This window comes from Tachypleus tridentatus, chromosome 13 (assembly GCF_004210375.1).
Source record: "Tachypleus tridentatus isolate NWPU-2018 chromosome 13, ASM421037v1, whole genome shotgun sequence".
Classification (NCBI taxonomy): Eukaryota; Metazoa; Arthropoda; class Merostomata; order Xiphosura; family Limulidae; genus Tachypleus; species Tachypleus tridentatus.
Genome location: NC_134837.1, coordinates 237,886,953 through 237,900,661, shown reverse-complemented (window position 1 = coordinate 237,900,661; position 13,709 = coordinate 237,886,953). Strand labels below are relative to the sequence as shown.

Sequence of the window (13,709 nt, the reverse complement as noted above, 5' to 3'; positions counted from 1 at the left end):
CATCAGTCCAAGATAAAAGAAAACAATGAGTTAAAAAAACTGTGACCAATGCGTAGCCTAGTTAGAACAACTTTCTTCTGATCTTTGGGGAAACAGATGGCCAAAGTCCAAGAGAAGGTTTTATCTGGAAGAACTTGTTTCCACGTTGCTCACTCCATATCAACTGCTAACTGGCCCAGAGCTGAGCCTTGAATACAGGATCATAGTTCACGTACGGAATAAGCACAGCAGTAATAGTGCCAGAACAGACAGACTTAGCTGTAGTGTCAGCAAGCTCATTCCCACAAATACCAACATGGCCTGTTATGCAGAAGAACTGGATAGAAGTAGATATAAAATAGAAATAGGCCACTTGGTTTTCAATATTGATGAGAACTAACATGAAACAATTCCAGGGCCAGTAGAGAAGCAAATCAGTATAAATAGTGCAGTTTGAGTACTGCTTAGCTTCTATATCATCCAGGGAAAAAAATATGACATACAGTTCAGCAGTGAACACAGAAACTGTAGAGGGTATTTTGCACACAACAACCGAACCACCCCTATAAATAGGAATGGAAGGATGGTTTGAAAGATGTTCAAAAAATAACAGACAGTTTTTCCACTCACGAGTATCTGCTTTCTTAGATATCTTAAAGAAAGGTCACTGATGGCATTAATCTTTCTACTTAGAAGCGTGATACTCAAAATACAGCCCTGAGGGACTCCAAGTTCCTACAGAAAAGAATGTGAAAGTGTCAAACCCACACAAATTTGGAATCTCTTGTCCATTAAAAAATTTTGAATAAAAAATGGTCAAATGGTCATGTAACCCATATATATGAAGATCTTGCAAAATGCCATACCTCCATGTTGTATCAAAAGCCTTCTCAATGTCAAAGAACATTGATACAAAGTGTTGTCATTTGAGAAAGGCTTCTCTGATCGACATTTCAAGTCAAATCAGATGGTCCATGGTGAAGCTCTGTCATTGAAACACACACTGAGTGAGCAAGAGGAGGTTGTTTGATTTGAGGAACCAAACAAAATGAGCATTAACCATCCTCTATAAGGTCTTACAGAGTCAGCTTGTCAAAGCAATTGGATGGTGGTTTGAAGGAATCTTGGGATCCTTCCCAGACTTAGAGAAAGGTAGGACAATATTCTGGTACCAGGCATCAGAAAAAACATTCTTTTGCTAGATCTGGTTAAAATAATCAGAAGAATAGCAAGAGAAGCAGGAGATAAATGGTACAGCATTTCTTAGTGTACATCACCAGGTCTGACTGATGTACTGCCAGACTTATGAAAGGCCAGTGTGAAGGAACAATTACAGTCATAGAGACAATCAGCTCAGAAGGAAAGATGTGACTGCTCTGCCCGAGTTTCAGAAGGTGGAGTATGAAGCAGAAGTGCTAGATACCTGGAAAAGCTTTCATCTAGAGTATCGGTGATGCTCTGAGTATCAGCTACTTCCTGGCCACCAGAGAGCAAGATTGAGGGGGGAACAGAATTATATTAACCACTGACCTTTCGAATCTTCTCATATGACTTTGAAACTGGTGTTAGGAGATATGCTGGCTGTGAATTTAATCCAAGAGTCCTTCTGGCTTTGACATTTTACCCACCGAGAATATGCACAGGCCTGCTGGAAAGCAATGCTGTTCAAGTGTGGGATACCAACAAAAAGTATCCAAAGCTTGTTTTTCAGCCTTCCATGCCATGTGGCAGATAGGATTCCACCATAGACAAGGATATTATGGAAAATGTGTTGAGGTTTTAGGAATACACTGAGCAGCTGCCTGTATAATATAGTTGGTTACTGCTGCCACACAGTCATCTACTCATGGCTTACAGACGAATGCAGGATCAAGTTCTGCGAGAACAATGAAAGAGGGCTGATTTGCTTCATCCAGTTTCCACTAGAGCATGCAGGGCGGGTGGCATCGACCACAGCCACTCTCTTTCTCAAAACTGTAGGAAAATGACAACTGCCTTGTCGGTTATTGTCAACCCTCTAAGAAATGTGGGAGAATAGTGAAGGGGAGTGAATTGAGAGATCAATAGCAGTAAAGGAGTAACTAGGTTATGAAAATAAGCATAAGACCTAGTATTGAAAAGAGAAAGGTTGTGACCAGAGAGCATATGCTTTGTGGAGCAACTCCTTCCATCATTATCAGCACTTCCCCAGAGGGGATGATGTCCATTAAAGTCCCCCAGGATTAAAGAGGGAGACAGCAACTGTTCAATAAGAGCATCAAGGGCTGACTGATCATAGATCTCTCCAGGCAACAAGTAGAGAGAACAAACAGTGATGGTACGACCCAAAGAGACACAGATAGCTACAGCCTCCAAGGTTGTGTCAAGTGGCAAAGACAGGGTGGGCACATGTTGATCAACCAACAGTGCCACCTCTTCATGCACTGCTCCATCACACAGCCTGTCATTTCTGTGCAAAGAAAACTGCCAAAAGATGACTCTATCAGCAGGTTTCAGAAATGTTTCCTGTAAGGAAAGACACACAGGATGGTGGGAAGCAATCAGTGCTTTGATGTCATCCAGATTAGATTGTAAAGCTTGACAGTTCCATTGTATCAAGGTGGACATTTTTATTTATGTGTAACCAAACTGGGTGGAAAGCCCTTCTGTTTACGACTGTCTTTTTTCTTTATTGGAGAGTGGTCTGTTGACCTCCACAGATCCTGCCCTGGGTCGATTGGGCAGGTCTTTGCTGTTGGAAGAGAATTACAGCAACTAAGGACATGAACGAATGATCATTTTGCATCTTGGGGTGGGAAAAGAAGATGTAACTGAGGAAATGCCCATACCTGGAACCAAAGGAAGTGGATCTTGGGACTTGCTGGAATGTATGTTAGGAACAGAGATGGGTATTGAAGTTGATTCATCAACTTTTTTAACAATGAAGATCAATAGAGTTTTCATTTGGTTTGAGAACAATTCTTTTGGTGGCACAGAGATATCTACCTGCACTTCCACTCTAGTTATGAAAAGAAGTGCAGCAGCATATGTCTGAGATGAAGTAGTGGACAACAACTTTTGAGCCTCAGAGTAAGTAATATATTGAATCATCTTCAAACACTGCACCTTATTTTCTTCCAACCATTTAGGGCAAGAATGAAAGTAGGACAGGTGAGTGCCATTGCAAATGATGCAACGAGGGTCCTTTTCACACTCATAGGCATCAAGGTGCTTGCCACATCAAGATGCACATGTCAAGGAACCAGGACATGATGTCTTTGAGTGACAAAACTGCTAACAATGAAAACATCTGAAAGGGTTTGGAATGTATGACCACACACTGCATTTGAGATAACCTGCCTTGATGGTGGCCGGTGGATGCAATGATTAAAATATTAAAATGAGGACATTAGTTGGCATCATAATTCCATCTTTGCAAGTGGAGATGCACCTCACTGCAGAAACTTGATGGGTGGAGAAACCAGCAAGAATCTCCAACTCTGGGATGTTCTTCAAATCCCTTTCAACAATAACTCCTTGTGATGAATTCAAAATTGCATGAGACGTAACCTCAAAGGTATATCCACAACCACCTTTGAATGTTAGAGGAGTTCACTGTGTTGAGATGCAGATGTTTCCACCAACATGTTACCAGAGAGAAGCTTTTTGATTGACTCTGGAGAGCCAGTAAGTCCCTTTAGTCCTTTCTGAATGAAAAAGAGAGACATTTGCCCTAAAGGTTTGTCTGAAAGAGAATATAGTACAAGTAAATGAAGTGCAGGTGTTACAGATATGGAAGATTGCTGTTCAGAATCTTCAAGACATGGTCATTTACCTATGGACTATTTTTTCACTTTTATTTAAATTTTTATATGGAAGATCTGTAATAAAAAAGAATATTTCAGTGCCCAATGACCCCACCCACCATGTAGCCCTATGAGAGGATGCACTACAATGCCAAACAAGGACACTGCAGCAAAGCCAGGGTTTCTATAGCACCATATCAAAACACCAGCATCAGATACAATGTTCATGCCACCTGTCAAGAACATCCAACACTGGTACTTAGTTGATCCTAGACCAAGTGCACCATCCAACTGACCCTAGGGGGGGCCACCTCAAGGCTGACCACCTACAGGAATTTAAGGCCAAAGTGGTGTGTTTGGATTGGACCCTTTAACCACCAGGATCCTCTCTACCTTTTCCCAGGTCACCACACATGGCAAACATGAGTGGATGTTTAGATCCCAGAAGAGGTAAACTGAAAGAACCGAACCTTCCCTGAAAGGTCCCCACACCCCATACAGAAATCCACACTGAGGGGCAATACTTATAGTTATCTTCCCCACAATAATGTGACTAAATAAGTTATGTAAGGTTAAAAATTCATTCTACAAGAAGCTGTAGGTGAAAGAAATTATATGAACAGAACATTAAAATTTTTCAGTACAATTAATAATCCTCAGAACCATGAAAAAATGGCTACAATTAGATTAAAAAAGTCTTACAAAGGACCATATTGTATTTACACACTTTCACTTTGTTGTGCCATAAGGCCAATGGTAAAATACCTACCTATATATCTGCACAGTGCTACAAAATGTTTATATGCTAACTTTTTTTATTAACCCCACATAATTCATCCAAGGATACAAACATGTACATTTCCTAGAGGTTATGTTTTGTGTAAATCATGAGAAAATAATGTTAGTAATGCATATTGTCAGCAAAATTACATGCTTTTACAAAAGGATGAAACCTAAGTCTTCTCAATCCTCCACTGCTTTATTTTTTCTACCGTGTATCTATATCCAGCCATGACCAAATTTTAAAAAAATAAGGGATCAACTATGCTTATCCAAGAAACTTTTTTCTTTTCATCATTCCAGGAAAATAACAGCAGTGAACATGCAAAAAGCTCTACGATTTATCCCAAATATATTTTGAATATTGGATGTCTGTAGTGTGCATGTCATGCACTTGAATCAAGAAGAATAAATTACACAAGTAAGACCTACAGGCACAAAACAAATATGACATCACTAAACAATGACTTCAATCATGAAATCAGAAACAACGTTTCACTGGTTTATAAATTATGAATCACAAAAATTTTTGCAAAATTGCCAAATAAAAGTTCCATACAAGGAATAAACATTGTTGCTACTTTAGTGAAGAGGTTAATAATAAGGTTCTTCAGAATCTTAAATACCACAAAATAATGCTTATATCACACACAAAAAAAAATCTCAATCTTACTGATCCATTAAAAATTATGCTCCATTTATTTCAATAATCTTTAGTGTGTTACTGAAACTAGCAAAATTTACTTATGGTTATATACATAAATATTATTATGCATCATATTAAATTACACCACTATTTTCTGTAAAATACAAAGTTTATTGTACTTATATCTATTTATACAGTAAATAAACCCTGTTCATATGATAAAAATTTACAAGCACTTTACACAGAATTTTTTTTTCTAGATAGCAGAAAAATCTTTTTCCTATCACACCACATACTAAGAAGGATCTCTAATTTTTAGTTAATACACAATAATTGTTGGTCACATTTCTGGAGTAACAATCTACAACAAGTAACATTAATATTTATTCTGCCAAGTTCTTATAGCATACAACCAAATCCATAAATAACTAGTTTTCACCTATCTTCTTTAAGTTGTTCCACTAGTTCTGGAATATTTTACTCTAAAACAGTTTGTGGTACTCTGATACAGTATCAATGGAATAACTTGACAAGTTTCTTTATGCATTAGTACTAAAGAAACTATACTGTGATGACCTATAAAGCTGACTTGCAATGAAATTTATATAATGCTCCATCTGAAATGTAAAACTAAAACATATGAGTGTCAAGAATGTGTACTACAAACAGTTTTGTTTTCTGTATTACTCCTCTATTTTATTACTTAAGTGATTTTCACTACATAAGACCTTTGTCAATATATGGATATTTGGAATGAAATAAAGTTAATGTACTAACTTCTACAAGTGCACTGCATTTAATTATTCCCAATTATACAAAATATGTGTTATTTAAGGGATATGTTTCATACAACATTTATGTCTTCAATGAAATATATACTGTGGTTAGGAATTTAACATTTGTATAAAAGATTGAAAAATATTACATTCCTAACATTAAGAGGTTATAACTTTAAAAAACAGACTGATCTGTCAGCATATAGTGTTTTATATTAAAATGTGAACTGTATTAACATTTAAGCATCACATATATTGCTTTATGAATTACCTTTCCACAGAAGAAAAAAACAAAAAAAACTGGAATGATAAAACTTTCAATATACTGATTTTACTTAAGAGTTAACCTACTTGAAATCCAGATAAAATGTTCTGTTTATTTGTCACAAATGTAAGTTAATTTATACTATTACTATTCTCTTTTTATAGCAAATATGTATTTACAAAAGTTAACATACTCCTAAACTGAAAATGTTTTTTCCAATAATAGTTACCTTTGCTGTCTCTAAGCATTGAGAGTGCTTGCTCCAATCTTTTATATCCCACTCAAATGTCTTAGGTAAATTCTAATTTGCAAATTTCTCTACCAAGTTCAATGCACCTTCTGTGCAGATACTATATATATATGCACCTCATTCAGATAATTTAATCACTTTTTCAGAACATAAAATGGGGTTTTAATTGGGAAGTAAAGAATCACACACTGAGAAGGTGAAGAGGCCAGTGCAGGCAGGATACATACAGAAAACATCTGTACAAAAGAGGAGTGTACCAAGATAAAAATGGCAGAAGAGTGGGGGAACTGCACTACATCCACAACAGGTATGCTCTTCACCTGGAACTTAGTCCTATATTAAAGGTGGAATAAAATAAGTAATCATCAGTACAGTCTAACCCCAATCAGACAGCCAAGGTTTTTTGACTAGAGGTCAGAATTAAGGGGTTGTGATACTTATATTGCATGTTGGTAGATTAGGCTATTGGACTACAATATTATATTATATACACGTACTTTGATTGTATCCCACACTGTAGCCATAAACTGATACAATGCACACCACCGTGATCGTAACAATAAAGTGAGCAATGCCTAAATAGATAAACTTTATCCACCTGAAGGAGTCAAAAAGGCAACACTCCAGGCTTGGAATGACAGGATCATGCGTGTCCAAATCAACCAAAAAACAAAACTCATCTAGTCTGGAGTAATGAATATTCATCCTCATCCCCAACCAAGTAGACAAGAAGTATTCTGCTTGCCCCTCGAATTATGGAGAGAACATGGAACCTGTATTCAACTAAAGACCTAGGATGAGACCATTTCACGTTCAGAATTGAGGAGAAACTGGACCACCTTTCACAAACAATATATAAAACCAACAATGATCAAATAGAAGGGCCACATATTCTCCAACCAGATATCTTCGTGTCAAATCTGAGCCAGAATTATGAGGACACCCAAAAAGAAGCTAGTGCCACTTTTACATCTGAGAAAAATATCAAGGGATCCTAGTAAGAGCACCCCCAACTTCAACTTTTTTTCAAGAGTAGAAGAACACACTCGACTTCTCAGTATGAAAAGCCTCTAGCCAACATCCCAGCAACTAGAAACTACAGGTACAGGTGGTAAGGAATCCTGACCTCCAATAGTAAGAGTGGAGGGGAATAAAATAGATGAATCTAGTTCCCTTTATATTTGAAAGCAAACTAATCATGATTTATTCAACCAGTAGATTGGCAGAAACAGGTAGGATCCCCTTTAGCTTTACCCATGATTGTTCACAAGTTGTGGGCCAAGATGAGGTAATACCATTAAGTAGATGCTCAGATAGTCTAACAGAACACCCCATCTCAACAAATACTGTTGCAAGGGGTAATATAGTGAAAGTGATTACTAGTACAAAACTGAGAAGGCATATCTGCCTGGGCAACACTCACCCAGTGTGCGATTTAGTGAAAAAATAAAGGAACCCTGGAAAGAGTATATGATTGAGGAAATTACCTCAGGTGAAGGTCTAACAGGTATGGCCAAAATATCTTTTGGGAGTAGTAAAAAATCTTCAGATAAGGAAACTGCCAGATAATAAGCTATGAAAGTATTAAGAATAGTCAAGATACCAGCTTGCACAATGTCTTCTACAGGGCTATTCAAATGGATGACTAATGAAATGAAGATATGAAAAATCCAGCAAGATGCAACATGCAAAAGATTCTTCTCCTGTAATGATAATCTATTATAGGCCATGTGAATCAACTTGTAAAACCATCTTGTGAGAGAAATGGAAAATAGAAGGATCTCAATGAACAATCAGTTCATAGTACCTTTAAATGAGTTTGAACAAGCCATGTAGCACTTGAAGGTCCTGACAAGACAAACAAGTTATTAGGATTGGAGTGGTAATAAAGCTAAGGGTTCTAAAGGAGGATGACACTGCATACAAAACAAATGTGGTAATTGAAAAGGTTGTTTGGGCCACAGAATATAAAAGGATTTTAACAGACCTGATAGCACTTGGAGTTGAAAAATCTTAAGATATTTAGTATACCTAAAAATAGTAGATGAGAATGATTTAAATAAAGCTACTGTAGGCAAAGCAAAACCCTTCTCAAATACCCAAGTTAGAAAACAGAATATGATACTTTTGGATGAAGAAGGTATAAATTCCTTTTGTAATACACTACTGATGATAAATATTGCAATTTTATTTGTTTCTATAAACAACTGTGGTTGGTCGATGAAGAGATTAAGTACAGAAAAACATTAGAATTTAAACCCTTATGTCAAACAAAGAACTTCCAAGTATGAAGACTGAGTTTCTGAAGATCTTGGTAAAGTTAGAAATGGCCAACATAGTTCAACCAAGAGAACCTGACAAGGAGAAGAATGAACCAATCAGAAGTTGGGGTAATAACCAAATCAAGGAAAAGGCATACAGATGTAAACCTGTCCCATCACAACTCAACACATCTATTGCAAATGATTCAGGACAAAACATCAGAAACCCAAACAACTGCAACTGAGAATTCCAATTAAAGTATCAATTACTGGAGATCCACATTAAGAGCAAATCCCTAAAAAAGCTTGTGAGGTAGCATCCATTCCATAAAAAGAATCAAGCTGGATGAAGACAAATGATCTGAAATTAAATTCATCACTACTGGAACATGATGTACAAAAAGTCTGATACAATGGGAATGAGCCCAGAAAAGAAGATCTAAGGTACAAACAAAAAGTTCTTAAGAATGTGTACCTCCTTGACAAGAAATCTGAGATACAACCATAGAATTATCAAAATGTATCATAACAATTTTCCCCCTCAAGAGAGACAGACTTTGAACCATTACTTGATATAATACAAGTTTGAGAACACTGATATAGAGGACAGACTCGTCAAGAACTCCTGACCTTGAAGATAAGCTACCCATCCCTGAAGAGATGCTTCTGTGAACAACTGTATCTTGGAACAAGGTCTGCCTGAACTGAAGACCTTCAAGAACACAGATGAACCCAATAATGGGAACCAACAAACATAGGAGCTGAAGGAGGGTGTTGAAAAACACTATAAGTTGATACTCTCAAATTAAAGCCAGAAAGATGAGAAGCCAATGATGATAAAGAATAATGCAAACAGGCAGTATCAGTTTGGGAGTTTAACATATCTCAAACTCCCTATAATTCCCTAAGGATGGCAAAAGGTAAACAAACCCTTTCTTATAAAGTAACTCCACCTAATAAATCCCAACAATAAGCCAGCTGGGAAACCAAAAAAAGAATGGAAAAAGACAACGTGACTGAGATAAATGTTTGTAAAATCCCAAACTTTTCCTCAAATTGCAAAGGAGAATGTTGATAAGCTACAGACAAAAGATGGATTGAAGATAAATACTTCAGGTGGTTATGAGAGTAATACATATCCAAGAAAACTGTGATCTGTTTAAAGTGATCACAGGTTCCAATCTAGACCCACACAGGTCCAAAAGAGGGTCTATCCATTGAGAATTTAAGTAAGCCTCCTCCTGGAAGTGATAAGCCAAAGTATGCTGATACAACAAACGAGTGTGTCAAGGCATAGTTATCCCATCATGTAACTGAGCAGCAAATCTCCCAACATGAATATAAGGTAAAGGAAAAAGAAAGTAGTCACTCGCTGTCCTTTCTGCCTACAAGAAAGGAGTAGAGCAAAATGCAACAAACCTCACAAACCCAAGTAACCAACTGAAGAAATGTGGCTGGAGATGGCTGATCAAAATAGTCCTCTGTTGAGGCTAACCTAGGTACAAAAAGAAACTGGAAATAGCAAGTTGAAATTCTCACCTGTCATTCCTGACTCATGCAAAAGCCACCTGAACCCCATCCCAGAGAGGCATCATCAGTCCATGTACATGTCTCCATCTTGCAACAAATCATAACATGGACAAATTCAACTGAAAATGACCCTTCCCCAAGCTGTTAACAAACACCAAATAGCAGAGGAAGGACAAGAAGTAGATGCTTGGTTGATCTCTGTAGTAGAAACATTAACTCAGGAAGTCATAACTGTTAGTTTGTTGTTGTTTTTTGGGGGGTAACTAATACATGAATAGCAATAAAAATATAACCACAGAAATATCAACTGCATTAAAAATCATAATGTAAATAGTAAATAATCACAATGCTTCTGTTGATAGAAACGTGCTAAATGCTTTGTCATGAAAAAAATTTTGCTTGTATGTTTAGAATTTCGCACAAAGCTACATGAGGGCTGTCTGAGCTAGCTGTCCCTAATTTAGTAGTGTAAAGCTAAAGAGAAGGCAATTGGTCATCACCACCCACTGCAAACTCTTTGGCTACTCTTTTAGCAAAGAATAGTGGGATTGACAACCCAATAAAGCCTCCACAGCTGAAAGGGCAAGCATGTTTGATGTAATGAGGTTCTGAACCCATGACCTGCAGATTGCAAGTCAAGTGCCCTACCTGCCTGGTCATGCCAAGCCTTGTGAAAAAGTGATTACAATATTGAAATGATGTGCTTACATACAGATCTAAACAGAGTGTGCACTGAAGTTGGTGGTGAACTATGCAACTAAGAAATTGCCTAAGGTATTTGAGCGTGGTACAAAAGACAAGACCAAATGTTCTCAATGTTCATATACACAAAGTGGAAACCATGAAGATTGAGAAATTGCTATAGTGTCAGCAAATTATAAGTGTATTTTGGAAATATTATACATCTATACATGTGCTTTACCAAAAAGTTTTGATGCCAACTGTTACCAGGATCAAGTCTGTAATTTTGTTAAACCATATGACTCAAAGTATTTTCACATCCATGCATAAATTTTAAAATTACCTTGACAGTGTCAACTTCCCCACTAATATCCAGCTCGGGTAACACAGGAGTATCCACAAGTAGCTTTTTTCTTAATCCAGAGTAACAGTATCTAAATAAATGGTACACATTTATAGTTTTTGTATGTTACTTCAAAGACATAGCCTGTAAGAAAGAAGTGCATGCCAAGCAGGTATTTTATCTATATCTAATCAGAAGTACTGGGTAATTACAGGAAAGTTCTATATTTAAATTATCATCATCTTAAAATATTTTAGTCATTTGGGAACACTGCAATTTTGGAAGATTTGACCAAAGTCTAGTCTATACTTTACTAACCCTTTCTCAAAAAGGTGGTGCATCACTGATATTCCCTGATTTTTTCTCCTTTTCACAAAGAAAAATACATAAATAGCATGAGAACCAGCCCAAACTTATTAAACAATATCTAGTTTCAACTTTAAGAAATTCATACAAGTTAGTTAAGCTTTTCTATTACTATCAAGCACAATTTTCAAAACTTTGTTGTAAGGTTCTTTTCTCTGAGAAAAAAATCAAAATACTTCCTTTCATCTTTCAATTTCAATGTTTTAGAGTTGATATGCATTATCATTTAATTGATTTTCATCAATATATTTCTTCAGCCAATTGTGACTATAAATCATAAAAAAACAAACACCACATAAACCAACAAAGACTTATGTGACATAAGATTCAAACTTTCAAAATGATGTCTGGTCAAGTCAGAAAACAATATTTTTCTTAACAGTATCCTTGGGTTTAAATCAATTTGTATGTAATAAATACACTTTATTCTCAATACCTTACAGGTTCTTTTACTTATGTGCATTGTGTGAATACATTAAGTTTCACAATAATATTCAGTTATTTACTGAAGATACGAGTCATGGGAATATTCCACTATTGCTACTATACTCACTAACCCTAATAAGGCTTACCTGATGTCTTGTCAAAGAAGAAAATTTCCATGACTTTCAAACAAATATAACTACCATAAAATGATTTCAGGAATGAAAAGAACACCTAAAGCAACTAAAAAAAACTCCTAAATCTCTGGTTGGTTCCCCAGTCTTCTAAACTGGAGACTAAATCCCATTATTGTTCTCTATAGGAGCCACATTTACTCATTTTCTTGTAAAATCATAACTTTTCACATCATTCCTTTTACTTTACATCAATGTAAATTGTTTTTAATCTACTTTATATCAAATGGTATTTGCTAAGCTGTTCTTCATTAGTAGTTCTTTCCACCCTTTTACGATCTCATAACAGGTGATATGAAGTCTGTAATAATAAATCTTGAAACAAAGAAAGATGATAATCATAGAAACAAGATTTCATTAACTGTATTCCCAAGGGAGGATAGGTTTTGTGCTTGCTAAGAAGCTATGTTTAGAATTGACATTAAAAATCAATAAGGCTCCTCAACACAGTGTAGTGCCAATGTTAATTGTTTTCCTGGGCTCCTTGGCAAGGGACACTTTACTGTCACTAGAAGACTACTTGGGATCCATGTTAGAAAATCAATGTGCTCAGGTAATGGTGCACAAACACAATGTTTACATCACACTCTGCCCAGTAAATTAGTTTGACAACACTGGTGTACTCCAGTAGTGGAACACATGAATATTGTTTCACACTCACACTGATAGTACACTACTGTACAGTAAGTAGTTAACACTAAACCCTCTAGTAATGAAACAAGGCAACTACTAGGCTACTACTAACAAGTAGTAACTAGTAAAAACTACACCTGAAAAAGTAGTTTATGACATTCAAATGCTCTAGTGGTGAAATAAGAAATTGCTTTTGAATGATACAGAGCTAACCAATGTATAACAGCAACCCAGAGTTAATATAAAAAACTAAAAATGTGGCATGTTAAAAATGAAGAACCCATTATCCAAAACTGTAATGCCAGTAAAAGAACAATTTTTAAAACAGAAAATTAAATAACCGTTTTAATACAAAGAAAAATGATGAAGATTAATACAAAGGCTGTACTTAACTAAAAACAATAAAAGTTTTACTGTTAATTTTTAATTAATTAATTCCTTAAATCTCCAAATTATACATATACATAAATTTGTTTTAAAATATTGCATTCCAATGTATTGCATTGTAACCTAAGAATATAGTTTTAGCTCTCTTGCCATAGACTCAGTTCAATCAGTTAAGCTTGTGCGCCAAAATGAACCTTAATAGTTTTCTATATTAGAATTACTGTGTTTTATGTATCTCGATGAAATTTGGCAAGCTTTCAGTAATCATCAACTAATCTATAGACACAAAATCTGAATTTTAATAAAGTATTTTCTCCACAAATATATAGAGTCAAGGAAATTGAATGATTACTCTGAGTGCACAAAGTGTTTTTTAGCCCTTAAACGACAGCCATCATCCATTGATGCTA

At 36.0% G+C, this 13,709-nt stretch overlaps 1 protein-coding gene across 1 annotated transcript in view; it reads right to left on the bottom strand.

The window, feature by feature from the left end:
* Positions 1-13,709, bottom strand: part of LOC143240633 (uncharacterized) — an 89,675-nt gene that overhangs the window by 35,780 nt on the left and 40,186 nt on the right. The window contains exon 6 of the mRNA XM_076483386.1: positions 11,297-11,387. Within this exon, the coding sequence (XP_076339501.1) occupies positions 11,297-11,387 (91 nt within the window). The remainder of the gene's footprint in view (positions 1-11,296; positions 11,388-13,709) is intronic.